The following is a 23,463-nucleotide window of genomic DNA, read 5'->3' as shown; positions in this document are numbered from 1 at the left end:
ATAGTAAAATGATATTAAAACCCCAAAGTTAAAGAAACATTCATTAAGCAACTTATCTAAAAGGAAATAAAAACAGAGGAAGTAAGGACTAGTATGAAATTCTTAATAAATCATCATTGACTTCCATTTTTTATTACTGAAATCATCTTTGACTTCAATTAGATGTTTACTAGCTCCTATCTCAAATATAGAAATAATAATAATAATAAAAGTTCAATCATAACTAGTTCATTATATTTTATGGTATTAATAATACTCTGCAAATGAAGGGTAGTTTGAACAATGCAAATACTTTTTTGCTACATTAAAAAATTCCTTAAAAGGATGTTAGTGTGTTTTTTTCTTTATACCTATTTTAGATCAGGGAAAGTAGAATAAACTATAGTAGTATATAAAGTAACAACTTATTATATAATTCACTATGTTTACACGATTAAATACTGAATTTATTAAACTATATAAAATTCAAACTGAAAAAGTAATTAATGAACAATAAATAAAGATTGATATATACCGAATAAACAAAGGGATCATGGCGCCCTCCTGAGCCTGTTCTTTTCACAACATCCCTCCTAAGTAACCTGCACATAATTCATTCATAAACATTATTACAACATTTTTATACCTATGGAATTTAATTAAACGTGACAACTCTCATGTCTTAGTCTTATAGTTTTATTCAATCATATTAAAATCCATAGTAAATTAAATTAGAGTATTGTTTGGAATAATCACAATTCACAAAACCAAACGTGTACATCCAAGTATTTGAATCATGATTTCATGTAATAATAATAATCAAATTATCAAAGTTTCCTGTGATATTGTGAAGACATTAATCTATAGTTTGTATGTGCGTGCATATATATATATATATATATATATATATATATATAGAGAGAGAGAGAGAGAGTATCACATTCGGAGAGCTTTGCTAGTGTCAGGGCTATCACCAAGCATTTCACGGATCTTCACTTCAGAAGACCAACCACCGTGAGAGAGAAACCTCAATATTGCATCGCCGCGCCGACGTAAGTGTGGCGTTCCGGCAGGATTCTTCACGCGAAGCTTCGCCGCCGGCGGTGTCTCGCGTTTGATTTCAGCATCAATCACACTCCTACACTTGCTTGTTCTGTTAGCATAGCGCAAGCTTCGCGAGCTTGAGGTTGTTGACAAACATGATGTCGCCTCGCCGGAAAATGAAGTCGGTGAAACCTTCGCCGTCGTCTCGGATTTCACTTTCCGGTCGCCGGAGCAGGAAGAGGATGTCCACACTACCTTTGATCGCGATTTCCTCGCAATCTTTCACATATAAAAATTCATCGATTCAATCAGATTCCAAAAATCATCGCAATTTGAATATCCAACAATAATCAACATCGAACATTTTGAAATCAATTCAAACATCAAAACAAGTAAAAACAAACCAGATCTCAACGATTTCAATCGAAGAAATTAAATAAAAACAATTAATCTAAATTCAAAAATTCAATTTAACAACAGAATCGGTTATTCAAACGGATCTGAAGAACAGAAATGAACCTTGAACTTCATCTGATGATAACGATTCGTAGCAGAGAAGAAAGAAACATCCGAATCAGAAGATTCATCACCACCGTTGATTAGAAGAGAAGAGAAAGCTGAAGAAGATTCATCCGAATCAGTAGTAACAGAAATCTCTCTGAAACGATTGTGACTAAAGCTTCTTCGCTCTTCATGAACTTCATTTGAATGAAACCTTGAGATAAAAAAAAAAAAATTCGAAAATTAATCGGAGATAAAAAAAAAAAAGAACGAAGAAAACAGAAAAAAAAAAATGAATGATGAAGTTACTTTGGTGAAGGTGTGTGGAGAAGAAGCAAAGCAGAAGCAACGATTCGTTCTTCAGAAGTTGGAAAGGAAGAAGAAGAAGACATTGTTAGTTTGTTAGAGAAAAGAAGAAGCTTCCCTTCACACACTTTCTGTTTCTCTACTTGCTTTCAAATTCCGCGCTATATTTCAACTTTTCAAAATTTTCTCTCTCTTCGTGTCATTTCCTCGTGTGCATGCATTTTCTGATATTTTCAACTTTTTCTAATATTAAATTCTTATATTAATTTTACAATAACTTTCATTAATTTTTATTTTTATTGCATAAGGTGAACGAATTTCAACTTATAATTTCTTTTTTTTAACTAATACATGAATATTATAAATCCTTACTTTAGAAAAAGAAAAAAAAAGGGTATATATGAAGATTGGTTTTGCATCTCATTATATTTGAAGATGGTTTGATTAATATTAATACAATTAAAGTATCAAAATGTTACTTTTTGGTAATTTATATTCGTATATGTTAACTTAGATTGTTTTGATAAATTAGTCAAAAAAATATTGTTTTGATAAAAAATTTGAGAATTTTCAAAATAAATACATTTTTTAAAGTTTTTTTTTTTTTTTTGTCAAAAGTAAGTATGGAAAATTTAATTACCACCTAAAAACTAGATATTGTAATTGCTTCCTTAATTCATACAATGTGAATTATTTACCACCTAAAAACTTGATTTTGCAATGTAATTTGTTCCTTAATTTATACAATGTGAATCTCAAATTGATCTTTATAATTATTTTAAATTATGAAATTGATTTATTGCATAGTTCTTGAAGAACTTAAAAATCAATTTTTATCCTCCATGAATTCCTGAAGAATTCAGTAGTGACACATCTATGAAGGATCGTATAAATAACATATTAGATCTGTTTTATAGTTCTTGAAAAGCTTAAAAAAAACTTAAAAATCAACCAATTTTATTCTCCATGAATTCCTGAAGAATTCAATAGTGATGCATGGATTGTACAAATAATTGATATGATTGTGAGTAGTTCGTGAAAAACATAAAAAAAAAAAAAACATTTTTCTTTTGTGAATTGGTGTGTATTTTTTTTCACCAAATTTCCATGTTTTATTGATTTAAGATTCAGTTGAAATTTTCCCTTGATTTAATTATTATTTTATCTTTTTGGTTTAATTTAAAACAAATCTCTGTTTGATTGAGATTGTTTCCTTTAATTGTGGATTTTTTCTAAATTTTTTGCTGACACCAGTTTTATTGGGTCTAAAATAAACCAACTAGCTTTTATTTGGATCTAAGTTAAAAATATATATATGTTGAGGCAAAATCCCTAATTAATTTTAAAGATAATAAACAAATATGATTAAAGAATTAATGGACTTTGATTAATTCCTTGGTATTTAACTTGTGCTCTTGAGTGTTTTACTAAGACAGGAACAAGGTTTGAATCATACCAAGAATCAAGAAATCAAAGGACATTTGAATTCATGATCTAACACTGAGGTCAGAAAGTTAGATCAGAATGTTGCTCGAAGATCAGAATGTTCAGAAGCAACCAAGTTCAGAAGCAACCTAGTTCAGAAGGTTGTTCAGAAGCAACCAGTTCAGAAGCAACCAAGTTCAGAAGCAACCTAGTTCAGAAGGTTGTTCAGAAGCAACCAGTTCAGAAGCAACCTAGTTCAGAAGGTTGTTCAGAAGCAACCAGTTCAGAAGCAACCAAGTTCAGAAGCAACCTAGTTCAGAAGGTTGTTCAGAAGCAACCAGTTCAGAAGCAACCTAGTTCAGAAGGTTGTTCAGAAGCAACCTAGTTCAGAAGGTTGTTCTTATACAAGTCAAGAATCTCAAGAACTGTGATCAAGGTCATGCAAGGCACATGTGACATGAATATATGTCCAGGAAAGTACATTTGCATGGATCAATCAAGCAATAAAGGCATATACAAAGAGTTATGTCAAAGAAGGCATTCAATGTTCATTTAAGACTATGAACATTGATGTACTAGGAATATTTCACAAAGGAATATCATCCTAGATGTTATTATCACTGCTCTTCATTATTGTTTTGCTATTAGGATTTGATTACATCAAATGATAGTCTTACAAATCATCCTAAGTGAAACAGATGGAACATTCTGATGATCAGAATGTTCAAGCTCAGCTCATGCTTACTTTATGAACAGTATAGTAGGTGAAAAGCAAAAAGCAAAAGCAAAGCAAATCTGTCATCTTCAACAAGAGATAGACACGTCTGAGAGTTGGTACTGAACAAGGACAACACAATCTCTCAAAGCATGAGCATGAAGATGCAGAATCCCACTAAATCTTCCTGCACCGGTTCCAAGACAAAATCTGGGAAAGGAACATTCTGATGTATGAAGAAAAGTCCATACATTGGTTATTGTCCAGAAATTCATATGAAAAGCATATGCATAGCCCAGAACTTCATGTGTTCATTCATACATGATGAACCCAGATGAAGAACATGATGAACCCAGATGAAGATCATCATGAACACAACAACATTCTGATGTTCATCAGAGATCAGAATGTTTGCCCAGAATTTCAAGTTAAAGCTTGTGGGACCCAGGACACATGGCATAACACCATTGGACACCCTACAACGGCTATATGAGCCCAAAGACTCTATAAATAGAGGGCTTGGCCTTAGCAAAACTTGCACCATTGCAAAGCATACAAGAAAACAACTCTGATTTTGTTTGAAGCTTTTGCAAACTGAAATTGATCAATCTCTAAGTCTTTTATCAACTTAGTGCAAATCAATACTCTTGTTATCTGTAAGATAACCTTTTCTTCTTCCTCCACTGTTTGTTTCACAAACACCCAACTTCCATACAAATTGTAACAAAGTCTCATCTAGCTTTTAGAGGTCCTAAAGTGTTAGGTTGAGCAAAGATTGTAAAAGTATAAGTGGTTAACTTAGCAAGAAGGTGCAAGCCTGCTGAGGCTTAGAGAATACAGGATTGTAATTGTTCAGGTGAACAAGATTGTAAGGTGCAGGACTTGAGAGGTTATCTCAAGCATCTTAGTGGAAACTCTCACAGGATTGTGGGGAGTGGATTAGCCCACATTGGGTGAACCACTATAACTCTTTGTGTGTTCTTTCTTTCTTCTCTATACTCTTTTATTTACAGTATACACAACACACACTTACACTTATACTTTATTAAACAATTTTGTTTATGAACTTCAGAACATTCTGAAGTCAGAAAGTTAACATAATTCCAAGTAAACAACTTGAGAATCATTTTTAAGTTTCAGGATAATTTTTAAAGGGTCACAATTCAAACCCCCCCTTTCTTGTGACTATTTTATCTACTTCAATTGGTATCAGAGCCAGGCTCTAAGGGTTTGAACACTTAAACAAGTGTTAGAGAAAAGATTCAGGAAGTATGTCTAAAGTCAAGTACATAGCTGAAGGAGGATCTTCAAATAGACCACCACTCTTTGATGGATCAAACTACTACTTCTGGAAAGGCAAGATGGAACTCTTTCTCAGATCTCAAGACAATGATATGTGGGCAGTCATCACAGATGGAGACTTTGTTCCAACAACCAAAGAAGGAGCTGTCAAAGCAAAAAGTGCATGGTCAACAGATGAAAAAGCTCAGGTATTACTAAACTCTAAAGCTAGACTCTTTCTATCATGTGCACTAACCATGGAAGAAAGTGAAAGAGTTGATGAATGTACAAATGCTAAAGAAGTATGGGATACTCTGAAAATACATCATGAGGGTACATCTCATGTCAAAGAAACTAGAATTGACATTGGAGTCAGAAAATTTGAAGTCTTTGAAATGAGTGAAAATGAAACCATTGATGAGATGTATGCAAGATTTACTACAATAGTAAATGAAATGAGATCTCTTGGAAAGGCATATTCCACTCATGATAGAATTAGAAAAATTCTGAGATGTCTTCCAAGTGTGTGGAGACCTATGGTCACTGCAATCACTCAGGCCAAAGATTTAAAATCTATGAACCTAGAAGATCTCATTGGTTCACTAAGAGCTCATGAAGTTGTACTTCAAGGAGACAAACCAGTGAAGAAGGTAAAGACACTTGCCTTAAAAGCATCTCAGCAAACCCCATCAGTTGCTGATGAAGATGTGCAAGAACCACAAGAATTAGAAGAAGTTCATGAAGAAGAAGCTGAAGATGAACTTGCACTAATCTCTAAAAGAATTCAAAGGATGATGCTGAGAAGAAATCAGATCAGAAAGAAGTTTCCAAAGACCAACATCAGCATCAAAACTGAAGCTGACAAAAGTCAAGTCACTTGCTATGGATGCAACAAAACTGGACATTTCAAAAATGAATGTCCTGACATCAAAAAGGTTCAAAGAAAACCTCCCTTCAAGAAGAAAGCAATGATCACATGGGATGACATGGAAGAATCAGATTCTCAAGAAGATGCAGATACAGACATGGGACTGATGGCTCAGTCAGATGATGAGGAAGAGGTAATTATCTATAAAACTGATTCTTTATATAAAGATCTTGAAAATAAAATTGATAGTCTCTTATATGATTCAAACTTCTTAACTAATAGATGTCACTCTTTAATCAAAGAACTTTCTGAGATAAAAGAAGAAAAAGAAATACTTCAAAACAAGTATGATGAGTCTAGAAAGACCATAAAAATTCTGCAAGATTCTCATTTTGACATGTCAGAAAAACAAAGAGAGATAAACAGAAAACAAAAAGGCATTATGTCTGTACCTTCTGAAGTACAAAAGGAAAACATACTTTTGAAAAAGGAAGTTGAAACATTGAAAAAGGATCTGACAGGGTTTATAAAATTTACATAAACTTTTCAAAACATAGTAGGATCTCAAAATAAAAGTACTAAGAAATCTGGCGTAGGCTTTAAGGATTCAAGCAAAATTATTGAAAGTTTTGTACCTAAAGCTAAAATAAGAGTTAAATGTTGTTTTTGTGATAAGTATGGACATAATGAATCAGTATGTCATGTTAAGAAAAAATTTATCAAACAAAATAATTTAAATCTTAGTTCAGAACGTTCTCATCTCAATAGATCAGAAAGTTCACAAAAGGCTGAAAAGGCTAAGAAGACATGTTTCTATTGTAACAAATCTGATCATAAAAGACAGAATGTTACTTTCAGAAAAGATCTCTTAGAAGAACTAACCCTCAAGGACCCAACATTACATGGGTACCTAAAATTTTTATCTTGTCAAATGTAGGTCCTGCCTCAGGGTGCAAGAACAAAACCATGGTACCTGGATAGTGGTTGTTCTAGGCACATGACAGGTGACAGGAATTGTTTTCTAACTTTTGAAAAGAAGGATGGAGGACTAGTGACATTTGGAAACAATGACAAAGGTAAAATCAGAGGTAAAGGTACTATAGGTAATCTTAACTCTGCTAAAATAGAAAATGTTCAGTATGTGGAAGGTTTAAAACATAATCTACTTAGCATAAGTCAATTATGTGATAGTGGATTTGAAGTTATCTTTAAACCTAACATATGTGAAGTCAGACAAGCCTCCTCTAACAAATTATTTTTCTCTGGTTCAAGAAGAAAGAACTTATATGTTTTAGAACTAAATGATATGCCTGCTGAATCTTGTTTTATGTCTCTTGAAAAAGACAAATGGATCTGGCACAAAAGGGCTGGTCATATAAGCATGAAAACCATTGCTAAACTTTCTCAACTTGATCTAGTTAGAGGTTTGCCTAAGATTAGCTTTGAAAAGGACAAAATCTGTGAAGCATGTGTTAAAGGTAAACAAGTAAAAAGTAGTTTTAAAACTATTGAGTTTATTTCAACTCAGAAACCTTTAGAGCTTCTTCATATAGATCTGTTTGGTCCTGTTCAAACTGCAAGTCTAACTGGCAAAAGATATGGATTTGTTATTGTTGATGATTTCTCCAGATTTACATGGGTGCTATTTTTAAAACATAAAGATGAATCTTTTGAAGCATTTCAAAACTTTTGCAAAAGAGTTCAAAATGAAAAAGGTTATAATATCATCACAGTTAGGAGTGATCATGGAAGAGAATTTGAAAATGCATCCTTCAAAACATTCTTTGATGAAAATGGTATTAAACATAACTTTTCTTGTGCAAGAACTCCACAACAAAATGGAGTTGTTGAAAGAAAAAATAGAACCTTGCAAGAAATGGCAAGAACAATGTTAAATGAATCAAATGTTGAAAATTACTTTTGGGCAGAAGCCATTAACACTTCTTGTTACATTTTGAATAGAGTTTCTATAAGAAAGGTTCTTAACAAAACCCCATATGAACTCTGGAAAAATATTAAACCTAGCATATCTTACTTTCATATTTTTGGCTGCTATTGTTACATACTGAACAATAAAGAAAAATTGGGTAAGTTTGATCCTAAATCAGATAAAGCTATCTTTTTAGGATACTCTACAACTTCTAAAGGTTATAGAGTGTACAATCTAAAAACCCAGACAGTTGAAATTAGTATGCATATCATATTTGATGAATATGATGAACATTCTAAACCTAAAGAAAATGAAGACACTGAAGCACCAACACTTCAGAATGTTCCAGTTCAAAATACTGAGAACACAGTAGAGAAAGAAGATGATCAGAATGTTCAGGATCAATCTCTTCAAAGTCCACCTAGAAGCTGGAGAATGGTAGGGGATCATCCTACTGATCAAATCATTGGAAGCACAACTGATGGTGTAAGAACCAGATTGTCCTTTCAAGATAACAACATGGCAATGATCTCTCAAATGGAACCCAAGTCAATAAATGAAGCCATTATTGATGACTCTTGGATTGAGGCCATGAAGGAAGAACTTTCTCAGTTTGAAAGAAACAAAGTTTGGAACTTGGTTCCAAATAATCAAGATAAAACCATCATTGGAACAAGATGGGTTTTTAGAAACAAGCTTGATGAAGAAGGTAAGGTTGTCAGAAACAAAGCAAGGTTAGTTGCTCAAGGTTACAACCAACAAGAAGGTATTGACTATGATGAGACCTTTGCACCAGTTGCAAGGTTAGAAGCCATCAGAATTCTTCTTGCTTATGCTGCACATAAAAGCATTAAACTTTTTCAAATGGATGTGAAAAGTGCATTTTTAAATGGTTTTCTAAATGAAGAAGTTTATGTAAGTCAACCACCTGGATTCATAAACAAAGAAAAACCAAATCATGTTTTCAAATTAACAAAAGCTCTTTATGGTCTTAAACAAGCTCCTAGAGCTTGGTATGACAGACTTAGCACATTTTTAATTGAAAATGGTTTTTCAAGAGGAAAAATTGATACCACACTTTTTAGAAAAACACATAATACTGACTTGCTTATTGTTCAAGTATATGTGGATGACATCATTTTTGGTGCTACTAAAATAAAAATGTGTGAAGAATTTTCCAACCTTATGCAAAGTGAATTTGAGATGAGCATGATGGGTGAACTTGGTTTTTTCCTTGGTTTACAAATCAAACAACATTCAAATGGAATTTTCATAAGTCAAGAAAAGTATGTCAAAGACATTCTTAAGAAATATAAAATGAATGAGGCAAAAATCATGAGCACCCCTATGCATCCATCTTCAAGCTTAGATAAGGATGAGAGTGGAAAATCTATTTCTGAAAAAGAATATAGAGGCATGATAGGTTCATTATTATATTTGACTGCTAGCAGACCTGATATAGTGTTTGCAGTAGGATTATGTGCTAGATTTCAAACATGTGCAAAAGAATCTCACTTAACTGCAGTTAAAAGAATCTTTAGATATCTAGTAGGTACTACTGATCTTGGCCTTTGGTATAGAAAAGGTTCTAGTTTTGATCTTGTAGCCTATTGTGATGCTGATTATGCTGGAGACAAAGTTGAGAGGAAGAGCACAAGTGGATCCTGTCAATTCTTAGGACAAGCATTGATTGGATGGTCTTGCAGAAAGCAAAACACTATTGCACTCTCCACAACTGAAGCTGAGTATGTATCTGCAGCTAGTTGCTGCTCTCAAATTTTATGGGTAAGAAATCAGCTGGAAGATTACTCTCTAAGGTACACAAGTGTTCCTATTTATTGTGACAATACAAGTGCAATTAATCTTTCTAAAAATCCTATTCAGCATTCTAGGTCTAAACATATTGAAATAAAACATCATTTCATTAGAGACCATGTTCAGAAAAAGAATATTGCATTAAGCTTTGTTGATACTGAAAATCAATTGGCTGACATTTTCACAAAACCCCTTGTTGAGGATAGATTCAATTTTCTTAAAGAAAAATTGTTAATCATGAAAAATCCCAATAAAGATTGATTACTGATCACTAAGGGCCTTAAACTAAACCCCTTGATGTCATCTGATACAAATCAGATAGATCCATCTTTATCTCACTCTCATCAGAATGTTCCTGAGTTCAGAATGTTCCTGAGTTCAGAACGTTCATCAGGTCAGAATGTTCAAATGATCAGAATGTTCATTGCAATATTCATACGATCAGAACAGTCACAAGTATGTTCATCTGAGTTTATCCATTCATGATGTTCTTGAAACTTATTTTTTGTTCAGAACCCAAATTCTGGGTCAAACAATCTCATGCGTGAGATCTTGTTTTGACTTGTTCAAAAAAATCCCTCCATAATCTTAAGCATTTAATGCTTGGTTATAAGAAGTCATGTTTAAGGTTTAACCACCATGTAATGGCTTAACCATCAAATCATCCAAAATCCATTCATCTTCCCAAACGGCTACTTTTTCCTTTCTTTCTCCTAGGCATTGCTTTTTGACAGTTTTTCATCCTTTCCAATGCTAACTGTCATCATATCACTACTATTCTTTTTCTCTTGCACGTTTTGTCTATATAATCAGTTACCAACTCTGATTATCTCACTTCCATCTCATTTCCTAACCTCTCATCTCTCTCCTCGCAAAAAATTCAAACTGCTCTGTTCTTCATTTTCTAAAAAAAAAATGGCTAGAACCAAAACTACCCCAAGACTTTCTGAAGAACATTGTCAACCACCACCATCCAACACCGCTGCTGATCAAACCTCTGATCAACAACTTTTAAGTGAAACCCCTGTACGCATCATTCTTCAGGACGTAATCATTCCTGCTTCTGAAAATCCCAAATCTTCCAAAACCAGATCCTCTAAGAAACCCATCATCAAACCCAGACCAATACCTACCAGACGATCAACAAGGATGAAGAAACCTTTGAAGAAACCAAAGGTATCTCACGTGAATCTAGATTCTGACGAAGAAAAAGAAGATTCAAGTGATGATGAAGACTCTGAGGATGAAACAGAGGAAGATCCAGAAGAAGAGGATGAAGACTCTGAACAAACTCTTTCTGACGCAATGAAATCAGTAAAAGCTTCCTCAAAAAGGGATAAGGAACTTACAAAGAAAATACTTCAAAGGAGGAAGGAGATTGCTGCTGAAGCTATGCCCTTATCTGAGGAAAAGACCTCTGAAGATGAAGAAGAAAGTGAAGAGGAAGAATCTGAAGAAAAGGCTGAAAAAGAAGAAGAGAAAGGCTCTTCTAAGAAGCATGGGAAAGGAAAAGATATTACCAAACTTGCTGCTACCTTAAAAGCATCTAGGGCTGAGAAAATTGCTCTCAGACCTATGAGCAGAACCAAGTATTTCAACCTTGAAAGTCTGGAAACCAAGGCATGGAATATGAAGGAGTTCACTGAACCTCAAGGATGGACCAACTTCATAACTCTTCAAGAACACACCTATGAAGACTTGGTCAGAGAGTTCTACACCAACCTATCAGTTCAGGAAAAGAAGAATGGAAATGAGAAGTTTCTCATATCATCAGTCAAAGGTGTAAAGATCAAGATGACTCAGGAATTTGTCTCTGAAGCATTCAAAATTCCAAATGAAGGTAATCAGCTATACTCTAGCTTCTGGTTTGATGAGTCTAGAATTAACCGTAACAAACTCATAGTTAAATACACCAAAGAAAATCACACCTTTAACTCCACAAACCTGGAAGATACTCCCAAAATTCTTCACAACATGATTAGGCATTGTCTTTTACCTAGATGTGGATCTTTTGAACTTGTCTCTGACATAGATCTTTGTTTTATCTACCATCTCATGAAAAAGATTAAGTTAAATCTGTGTTTTATCATTATTCAACACATGATTGATTCATGCCTAGCCATAAAACAAACATCTGCTGGACTACCCTATGGAATGCATCTCACTTCCATTTTTCAAAAGGCAAAAGTGCCCCTTGAAGGAGAGAAACGCAAGCTGGATTTTATGACCTTTTCTTCCAAGACCTTAGGTCAACTCCATATTATTTCATCCAACATGCCAGCCTCCAAAACTTCTGGATCCTCTGGATCTGGTAAAAGAAATTCTGATCAGAATGTTCAGAAAGCTGTGAAGAAAAGAAGGGTTGAAGAGATTACAGATACCAAAACTCCCTCTCCACCAGCAGAAAATTTGTTCTCTGAAGTCTCCAAGCTTGCAAAGGAGATTGTTGAAGAAGGAAGCTCGCAGTTCAAAACCTTGATCGGAGAAGATGATGCTCAGAAGGTTGATGATGCATCTCTTCAAAAAGAAGCTGAGAAAGTCAATCAAGCTGAGGAAAGTGAAGATATCCCTCAAGATGCTGCTTCCAATCCTGATGATCAAAGAGTTGAAGAAAATACTGAGTTTGGTACTCAGAATGTTGATGGAGAAACTCAGGAAGTGGCTGAGCTCTTAGCTTCAAATATGAACATTGAAGAAGAAGCTCAAGATGTGGAGTTCTCAACTGGATTTGATCTCAATATTGAAGATATCAACATTGACTTCAATAGTGAGTTGTTTCAAGATGGACAAGAAACAACTCAGCAAGCTCAAGAAGGTCAGAATGTTGAAATTCCTGCTGTTCAGAATGTTCAGAATGTTGAAACTTCTGCCGGTCAGAATGTTGCAGTAACTGAAGCCCAGAATGATGAAGATATTCATGTCATGGCTGATCAAGACAATCAAGAGCTTGATGATCAGCATGCCTCAAATGAACTTCCTCCAGATGGCCAGCTGTCAGTTGATCCCATGCCTTTGGCATCAGGATCTCTGCCCTCTGAGGAGGTACAGCTCATGGCCCAAAATGGTCAGAATGTTAACCCATCATCCTCCACCATGGATTCTGTTGCAGGTGCTACCAACTTCTTGGTCTCTGACCTTCCTACTCCACCTTTCATTCCTTCATCCACTCCACCACCACCACAAATGAAGACCACCACAAGAAGCAAACTTCCAAACATGGCTACTTTATTTGACTCTCTCAACACCTTTGTGTCTGCAAACAGAGAGCAAGCTGAAGCCTCTGATCCTGCTGAACCTGCTAAGCCTTCAAGAGCAGAGAAGATAGCCTCAAGGGCACTTAGAGTCTCCACCAAGACCCACAAAATTGCTTGTGTGCTGGCTGACTGGACTGTCAAAGTCCATGCTCCTGGTTTGGCCATTCCACCTCCAGTATTTGATGACCCCTCCATCTTTGAAGCAGAACCCTCTTCTGATTCTGGAGACTCCACTCCATGAATCTTTTCAGAAATCCTCCCTATCCTTTTTGCAGATGACAAAAGGGGGAGAAGCTTTAGGATTCAAAGTCTTTAAGTTTTTTTTAGTTATAGGCCCTAAGTAGGTCTAGGTGATCAATTGATATTGGAATTTATAAATTCCATCTTTTGCTTTTCTTGATCACATGCACTTTGATTTTCTTTTTTGTTTTTGAACCATCTTTTCATGTACTTCATGTTATATCAAATGAATGAATATTGAATTTGGTTCAGTCTTGCATATTTTTACTTTATGCAAAAGATTATGAAATTGAGGGGGAGCTTTTTAAAGTTCTTAAAAACTCTGCATAATGGATTATAAAAATGAGGGGGAGCATTAAAATAAATTTTTTAGCTCTGTTATATAATCAAAATCCTTAATCCTAAATCATAAGTTTATCATCTTCAAAAAGGGGGAGATTGTTGAGGCAAAATCCCTAATTAATTTTAAAGATAATAAACAAATATGATTAAAGAATTAATGGACTTTGATTAATTCCTTGGTATTTAACTTGTGCTCTTGAGTGTTTTACTAAGACAGGAACAAGGTTTGAATCATACCAAGAATCAAGAAATCAAAGGACATTTGAATTCATGATCTAACACTGAGGTCAGAAAGTTAGATCAGAATGTTGCTCGAAGATCAGAATGTTCAGAAGCAACCAAGTTCAGAAGCAACCTAGTTCAGAAGGTTGTTCAGAAGCAACCAGTTCAGAAGCAACCAAGTTCAGAAGCAACCTAGTTCAGAAGGTTGTTCAGAAGCAACCAGTTCAGAAGCAACCTAGTTCAGAAGGTTGTTCAGAAGCAACCAGTTCAGAAGCAACCAAGTTCAGAAGCAACCTAGTTCAGAAGGTTGTTCAGAAGCAACCAGTTCAGAAGCAACCTAGTTCAGAAGGTTGTTCAGAAGCAACCTAGTTCAGAAGGTTGTTCTTATACAAGCCAAGAATCTCAAGAACTGTGATCAAGGTCATGCAAGGCACATGTGACATGAATATATGTCCAGGAAAGTACATTTGCATGGATCAATCAAGCAATAAAGGCATATACAAAGAGTTATGTCAAAGAAGGCATTCAATGTTCATTTAAGACTATGAACATTGATGTACTAGGAATATTTCACAAAGGAATATCATCCTAGATGTTATTATCACTGCTCTTCATTATTGTTTTGCTATTAGGATTTGATTACATCAAATGATAGTCTTACAAATCATCCTAAGTGAAACAGATGGAACATTCTGATGATCAGAATGTTCAAGCTCAGCTCATGCTTACTTTATGAACAGTATAGTAGGTGAAAAGCAAAAAGCAAAAGCAAAGCAAATCTGTCATCTTCAACAAGAGATAGACACGTCTGAGAGTTGGTACTGAACAAGGACAACACAATCTCTCAAAGCATGAGCATGAAGATGCAGAATCCCACTAAATCTTCCTGCACCGGTTCCAAGACAAAATCTGGGAAAGGAACATTCTGATGTATGAAGAAAAGTCCATACATTGGTTATTGTCCAGAAATTCATATGAAAAGCATATGCATAGCCCAGAACTTCATGTGTTCATTCATACATGATGAACCCAGATGAAGAACATGATGAACCCAGATGAAGATCATCATGAACACAACAACATTCTGATGTTCATCAGAGATCAGAATGTTTGCCCAGAATTTCAAGTTAAAGCTTGTGGGACCCAGGACACATGGCATAACACCATTGGACACCCTACAACGGCTATATGAGCCCAAAGACTCTATAAATAGAGGGCTTGGCCTTAGCAAAACTTGCACCATTGCAAAGCATACAAGAAAACAACTCTGATTTTGTTTGAAGCTTTTGCAAACTGAAATTGATCAATCTCTAAGTCTTTTATCAACTTAGTGCAAATCAATACTCTTGTTATCTGTAAGATAACCTTTTCTTCTTCCTCCACTGTTTGTTTCACAAACACCCAACTTCCATACAAATTGTAACAAAGTCTCATCTAGCTTTTAGAGGTCCTAAAGTGTTAGGTTGAGCAAAGATTGTAAAAGTATAAGTGGTTAACTTAGCAAGAAGGTGCAAGCCTGCTGAGGCTTAGAGAATACAGGATTGTAATTGTTCAGGTGAACAAGATTGTAAGGTGCAGGACTTGAGAGGTTATCTCAAGCATCTTAGTGGAAACTCTCACAGGATTGTGGGGAGTGGACTAGCCCACATTGGGTGAACCACTATAACTCTTTGTGTGTTCTTTCTTTCTTCTCTATACTCTTTTATTTACAGTATACACAACACACACTTACACTTATACTTTATTAAACAATTTTGTTTATGAACTTCAGAACATTCTGAAGTCAGAAAGTTAACATAATTCCAAGTAAACAACTTGAGAATCATTTTTAAGTTTCAGGATAATTTTTAAAGGGTCACAATTCAAACCCCCCCTTTCTTGTGACTATTTTATCTACTTCAATATATATATATTATAATTGATTTGAAACATATCTTTACGTTTGAGTTTGTTTCAAATATAATATTAAATTAAATATCTAATTTTTCTTCCTAAAATTAAGGATTCAAATTGTATCAATTTTTTTTTAAGATTTGATCTAAAATTATTTTCTAAATTCTATATATTTTTTTTCAAAAAAAAAAAGATAATGTAACTACTTCTGTTTTTTTTTTTTATCGACTTTATGGCTCTTGTTTGTTATGGATTCATTGTCAATTTGATTGATAGACACCAATTAGAATCATGTATTTTGTTTTAGTTGATTGTCACAATTTTTTGTTTTGAAATAAAAATTGGATAAAATCTTTATTTTTAGAAGCAAATTGACTTCACGATAGAAAATTTTGATCCGATGCAATTTTGGCAATTTCAATTTCTCAACCACCAAAATCGTGTTTGGCACCTAAATTATCATGTTTTAAGTTCTTGAATTTCGGCTCATATAGACTATATAGACTCTTTTCTAAATTATAGTAGGCCAATTTTTTTTCGGTGTAGAAAATTTTCTATACTTTTGAAAAACTAAAGTTTCCTATAAGGAGATATGTACATCAATTTGTTATAGTCAATATTTGTGTTTTCTTTTGATGACAAATAAGTATTTTATTTTTATGGTTGTGCTTTCATGTAATTTGGGAAATTTTTGTGTGGATTTTGATTTAAACTTATTTATGATCCATTATCGATATGCACATAAATGTCATGTATACAAATATTTGTTTTGAATTATTGAGTATGGTTATTTGATCATCGTAACAACAAATGCAAATATGTTGTTAGCATCGAATTGAATTTGATTAATTGAATTTATTTGTTGTGAAAATATATTTTTATTTGGCAAAACATTTATATCCTACCTTTTAATTTCTAGTTTGAAATTAAAATTGATTCACATAATTTTTGTGTATAAACTTTGTATTTAGTTATAAAATAAATAAATAAAGAAATGTTGTATATTTGGTTATGATATATATTTGTGGAAGATTTTTTGTATTTTAATAATGAATCTCAACTTTTGTGATTCAATTTGGTAGTACATTATAGGGTTAATAGTGTTTTTCACCCTTGTAATATATGTCATTTGCGGTTTTCGCCCCTATAAAATTTTCAGTTTTATTTTCACCCTCGTAAAATTTTTATTTTCCGGAAAAGACCCTTAATAGGCCATTCAAAAACCAAAATTTCTTGAAAAAAAATTCTGAAAATGGCCTATTAGGGGTGTTTTCCGGAAAATAAAAATTTTACGAGGGTGCAAATCAAACCGAAAATTTTATAGGGGCGAAAACCGGAAATGACATATATTACAGGAGTGAAAAGCACTATTAACCCTACATTATACAAAGGTTTGATTCTTTAATTTTTGAGAAATATTGATTCTACAATATATGGGTAAATATTTATATTCACATGTAGTGAATCAATATTGACATGATTTTTTCTCTCGTATATATAAGATTCAAGTTTATTTCATTTGAAATTGAATATTTGGTTTATAGCATGATTATGATAGTTGAATTTTATTGTTATTAAATTTTCTACAATAATGTGGTTTCAATCATGCATTTTGGGGGAGCCAAAAGTATATTTCATAATTTATGATGCAAGGAATCAATGTTAGCATTGCACTTCAAAATAAATAAATTATTGAAGGCTCCCAAAGAGCTAATTTATTGTTACATTACACATTGAGATTGCATTCTCATAAAATTTTAATGTTAAAAATCTCTATATTACGAGATATACTCTGGTGAAAATAAGTGTAGTGAAAATTTTATTTTGTCTCTTATTTATAATACACTTATATTAGTGCAATGGAAGCACATATTATTGTAAACCTGAAGTTTACATATTATATTATTTGTGCAATGGAAGCACATAATATCGTAAACCAGAAGTTTACAAATCATGTTTCAAATTTCAAATGGATTAGAACAAATGAATCAAATATTATTATAAACCTGAAGTTTACATATTATATTATTAGTGCAATGGAAGCACATATTATTGTAAACCAGAAGTTTACAAATCGTTGGCAAGACCGGTTGGGTTATCCCGGGTCTATTATGATGCATAAACTATTTGAAAAAAAAAATGGATATATATTGAAGAGCCAGAAGATTCTTCAATCTAGTAACTATTGTGTGTTACTAGTTCCTAGATAGAGTTGACAATTTAAGAGAATGAGTCCCTCACTTATATAAGGTGCTATTTAAATTAATACACTGATCATGTGAAGTACTTGGATATTATATGATTTGAATCGATGCATCAACTAAATGATCACATGTATATTCACAATCAAAAGTTTGTGAGATTATTATGTCAACAAATTTGACTAAGAGTTTATTTTCTAAACTTTTCAAAAGGCATTTTATAAGTATCATTCACCAATTCAAATTGATATTGAATAGCTGGTAGCATATGATCATAAAAATGGATTTGGAGATCCATTCTTTAAACGTCTAAAGTTAATTGTATGATTGATACTTATGAGACCATACCTTATAAACTCTATTTTGGTTATGAGATCATGCCTTATAAGCTCAATTTTGGGAAACAATAATCTTGTATTGAGATATTGATATGCATCAAGCCAACACATTATTATATGTAAGTTCTCCCCTTAATTTATCATTGGTTTAAGGTTAACAACCTGATATTTCTCATCTAAGTGAATTTTAGGATGTGTTGTGTATGTCACAATTGCTCCAATATAATGCATTTTGATAAATCTTGAAAGAATATTGGAAAAATATATTTGATATAAATCTCCATCTATCATTAATTATATTGAGCCAACTTGTTTACAGCCTAGTAGGCTGATTATCAATTGATGGTTTGGTTTTCGCAATATTAGGGGGAGATAGTAAGCAGCTAAAAATTGTGAACCTGAAGTTCAAATAAATTATTTGAAAGGAAATATTATTGTCTCTTTTTGATCCTCAAGATATAACTCATTTGCAAAGGTAAACAAATCTTATTAGCTGCTAATGCTCCAATCGAAATAGATGTCCATATCGAATAATCTAATATTGCAAATGAGTCTTCATCGTGTCTGAAGCATGATAGATCAATCGGTTCCAAATATAAAAGCTTTGAATAAGAAAAGGAGCTTAAAGGAAAGATAACCCAAAACGATGATATAGAAACTCTAAAAGAGTTTTCTGACATAATTGATTTTTCAGTTCTAGAAGAACTAATCAGGTAACTGAAACTTATAAAATATTGGTAAATTATGTCATGAATAAAAGATCTCAATGGAATGAGATGGAACCGAAATGAAGTCAACGTTGACGTGTTTTTGCATATAATATAGCCTATATGTGATAAGTAATAATGAGGATCATGTGTTAAAGTCGACTAAAGATTATAGATAAATAAAATATCTACAGAATAGAAAGAGACAATTCTACTGAAATCAAACTCGTTTCATGAAGCAGACTTTGTTTGGACTTGTAGTCCGCACACTTGAAGGTCTGAAGTTAAATGACTATATATGATTTTTCGTGCGAAAAAGGAATTAGTATGGTAAATTACATATATACAGAGTTTCATATGTTCACCTGAAGTGAATTGATAAATGTCTACCATTTATTTTAAAAGACATATTCACCAGAAGTGAATCCAAGAACTTTTTCATACTTGATTAAGTTCAGTAGCACATGAAAGGCTCAAATTATATGAAAATGTGCTACAATTTATTTGTATTATATGAAACTTCTTGAAGGATTTCATTTGAGTGAAACGTGCTATCAAATCTATTGGAAAGATGACATCATTTGTCCATTTTAAGGATTTGAAATGAATTTATTATAATCGTATATATATTAGAACTCCTGAAGAGATTCTAAATTTTGTTATATAAATACTTTTATGGACAAATCTAATTGATTATGTACTAGAATGATTGTGATGTCACTTGATGTGAGTAAAGATCATGTCCTCAAGAAAATCATGAACAATTTGAATTGGTCAGGTGAGGACACGAATGTATTTTGCTTATTATATATATATCGTGGTATTTTTTTGTCAATATTAGTAAATACAGATATTGCAGCAAAGTTAAACATACAATTTGTATCTTAGAGAAACAACAATATCATCTGATCATTTGAAAATGTTAGCACTACGTCAATGAAGTGGAGAATGCTCTTTATTAAGGATTATGGTTTCACACATACAAGAAACTTGTGATTTTCTAATTTTAAAAGAAGGTTCTTTCAACAACTCAATATTAAGATATCACAAGAGCTGCTAATTTGGAGAAGAGTATGGGGATATATCATATCTTTCTACAGAGTCACAGTCAAGTAAAGATTTTGAGTAACTAGCATAAAAGATTGTTTAAACTTCTTCGTCTCATATATAATTTTCTTTATGAAGGGAGACTGTAACGCCCTCTTTGAATTATTTGATTTATTTAATTATTTAATTGAGTCTAGAATTTATTAAGATGAGTTTAGAATATATTCATATGATTATGTGATTTATTAAGTGGCTTATGTTGTTATATAATAGGATAAGATTTGAAAATAAAATAATATTGAGTTTAGGGGTTTGTTATGAGATTTTAGAGAGTTTTAGGGAGAAAGAGAAATAAGATAAAATAGAAAAAAGGGTTATAAATAGGAGAAACTTAGTTTAGAAAAAATATAATGTACTATCAATTTTGGAGAAAAGGGAGAAAAAGACAAGAGAAGAGCAATAGACCTAGGATTGCTGCGATTTTGAGTTATAAGGTAAGGGTGAGACTAACTTTGCAATTCTATTAAGTATGTGAATCAATGGTTAGGTTTAACATAAGTAGAATGAGTTTTAGAGAAATCGAAAAGCAGGTTAAAATTGAAGAACTAATGATTAAACGGTGGAAGCTTGTTAGTTTTGATGTTATAGAAATTAGGGTTTATTTGCAAAATTGATTGTTGAAAGAGTAGGTAAATCATTGAATTAACGTAAGGAGGGGAGTTTTATTCATCGTAAGGGATATGTACTCATGTGGGTAGTGAAGGGTTGTTAATTTTGGTTATTTTCTTATTCAATTGATGACTTTGTTAAATTTGTTTTCTTTTTTTTATATTGCTGAAATTTTATTTTGTGGCATGATATATACTTCTGCGATGACCATGACTATTTGTCCATCTCTAATTGTTCATTACTACTTCTGTAAGTTATTGTTTATATGATTGCAATATGCCACCGTTGCTGTCGTTCATGGGTTAAGATTCATACCTCGTAAATTTACATTGTTCATTGAAGATTTGGTGTACTATGAGTTTTGTGCACATGCCACTAGTTTCTATGAGTTTTGTTCCTATGCTACTCATTGCTTTGATTTACTTTATTTATGTAAATATGTGCTTCTAATAACAATGCTATTTTAGATCGTATGTGATTAACTGTTAACATGATTTTGTAGAAATATCGATGAACTATCTTATGAGATGTAGATACTAATTAATTAGGCATCTTTTTATTTAGTATTTCATTTGTGATTCGTTGCTATACCGATAATTATTTGGACTTGTTGCTGATTTGTTCTAGAATTTATAAACTGTGTGTATATACATGTACATCGAAAGACTTCCTGCTATTTTAGCTTAAAAGAATATATCCTACGTTAAAGTAATTTTTATAGAGATAATTGTTATATATAATATTAATGATGATCTGTGAAGCTGAGTGATGATGATTTGATGTTGTTTATAATGTGATATAATTGTATATGCATTACTTGAATTATATGTGATTATTTGAGATGTTGTTTACTTACGTGCGATATTATTATATCATGATGTTTTGCATACTGCCTATGTTGCTGATTGTTAATTAACTAAGCTGCATGAGTCAATCTAAGTCGTTGAAGATGTTGATGTTCCAAATTATTGGACTATTATAAGAGGTTGTCGATTTAAGATGTTTAAGAAGTCGAGTCCATGCATTATCATTTCAGCGATAGGGGCTTGATGCTCCGGAGTATATTGATGCTCAAATAGCGATAGGGGCTTGATGCTCCGGAAGTATAATAGTACTCAAATAGCGATTGGAGCTTGATGCTCCGGAAGTATAATAATACTCAAATAGCGATGGGGGCTTGATGCTCTGTATTGGTACCACATGCATATAAGAGGTCTACGTTGCATAGTCGAGTTGGAGTCGCATTTGTCGAGTCAAAAGTGTTAAGTTGTCAAGTTGTTTAAGTGTGATTCTTTATTTGAACTATTAATGATGTGATATATGATATATTATTATCTATGATGAATATTATGATGTTTTCACGTTGTTAAATATAATTATTGAATTATATGTTTAATATTATTGTTTTGTGAAATCTCACCCCTTCTAAATGTTGCCCACCATGGGTAACTTGCAGGTAACCAAGAATAGTTGATGTCGTGTGAGGTTTCCCTCTCGTGTGTCTTAGGTGCTCTGATACGTAACGGGATGAGATTTTGTTGTGGCTATTTTCTATTCCTTTACGTATCGCTTATGTTTTTACATGACTATGATTTAATTTGGATTTTTAAGGGATGTTTTAATGAGGCCTTCGTGCCAAAGACTATTTTAGATGTTGAATAAATTCCGCTGCGAAGTATTAAATATTATGTTATTGATTTATGAAGGATAAATAGTTATTTATTCCATTTACCATTTTTGAAAAGAAGTGTGACATTCCGTTTATGTTGAGAACTCTGATTATTTAAATGAAATTTTTACGTTGGGAAAACGGGGTGTTACAGAGACAAAAATGTGTTATGCAGTCTTTTTCCCTTAACCATGGTTTTATCCCATTGGGTTTTCTTGGTAAGGTTTTTAACGATGCAGATTATAACACAAAAGGATGTTGTACTCTTTTTCCTTCACTGGAATTTTTTCCCACTGGGTTTTTCTCTAGTAAGGTTTTAATGAGGCATATCCTCGATGGACATCAAGGGGGAGTGTTATGAATATTATAAGTGGATGTCCATATAACAATTAGGTTATTGGGTCGTACTATTAGCTTATTGGACCATATTGTGCTTGCTCCCTAAGTCATTGGTGCTTGCTCCTCAAGTCATTGTATTTCTCTATAAATAGAGCTCATATGTAACCTAATGGTACATACTAAGAGAATAATATAATCCTCTTTCTTCTCTCTTTATTCTCTCTTCTTCTCTTTAATCTTGTTCTTCTTATACTTATTCTAATAGTTTTATAACACCTATAATTTTTTTTTTATAAATAATATTTTTAATATGTTTAAATAATGCCTAGAACAAAAATAAATTGTAAACATTTTCGTACAAACGTCGTAAACTAAAACCGCGAGGAAAACAAATTTAAATAAATTAGATACGTTATGGTTATAGATATTTATATATTCGATCTTTAAAATTATAAATAACGAAACGAATAAATATAATTTTATATTACATGTATATTTGTGTTAATTCATTGAATTTTCACTTTTATTTATTACTTTGATAATCAACTAAGTAAAGAATTATTTGAAAAATATATATAATTTAAAGGATTTATTTTTGTTATGTGGGCTGGCGGGCTTTTCAGGGCCGGGCTAAAAAGCCCTATTAAAATTCGGGCTCAATATTTAAGGTCCAAGCCC

At 32.8% G+C, this 23,463-nt stretch overlaps 1 protein-coding gene across 1 annotated transcript; it reads right to left on the bottom strand.

The window, feature by feature from the left end:
• Positions 1-915: 915 nt before the first annotated feature.
• LOC25480284 (uncharacterized) lies at positions 916-1,916 on the bottom strand. Its single transcript, XM_013587276.3, has 3 exons — positions 1,834-1,916; positions 1,543-1,738; positions 916-1,302 (listed from the first exon to the last, which is right to left on the bottom strand). The coding sequence occupies exons 1-3, from the start codon at positions 1,914-1,916 to the stop codon at positions 916-918; spliced, it is 666 nt and encodes a 221-aa protein (XP_013442730.3).
• Positions 1,917-23,463: the final 21,547 nt, after the last annotated feature.

The sequence above is a fragment of the Medicago truncatula genome, chromosome 1 (assembly GCF_003473485.1).
Source record: "Medicago truncatula cultivar Jemalong A17 chromosome 1, MtrunA17r5.0-ANR, whole genome shotgun sequence".
Classification (NCBI taxonomy): domain Eukaryota; kingdom Viridiplantae; phylum Streptophyta; class Magnoliopsida; order Fabales; family Fabaceae; genus Medicago; species Medicago truncatula.
Note: the sequence above shows the minus strand (reverse complement) of the source record. Positions and strands in the feature narration are given on the sequence as shown.

What these genes read in the sequence shown, in the direction of transcription:
- LOC25480284 (XM_013587276.3), bottom strand. Translation starts at nt 1,916, where the DNA reads ATGTCTTCTTCTTCTTCCTTTCCAACTTCTGAAGAACGAATCGTTGCT. An exon ending in CTCCACACACCTTCACCAAA is followed by an intron (nt 1,739 to 1,833) that starts GTAACTTCATCA and finishes TTTTATCTCAAG; the next exon opens with GTTTCATTCAAATGAAGTTC. An exon ending in ATCATCAGATGAAGTTCAAG is followed by an intron (nt 1,303 to 1,542) that starts GTTCATTTCTGT and finishes TATATGTGAAAG; the next exon opens with ATTGCGAGGAAATCGCGATC.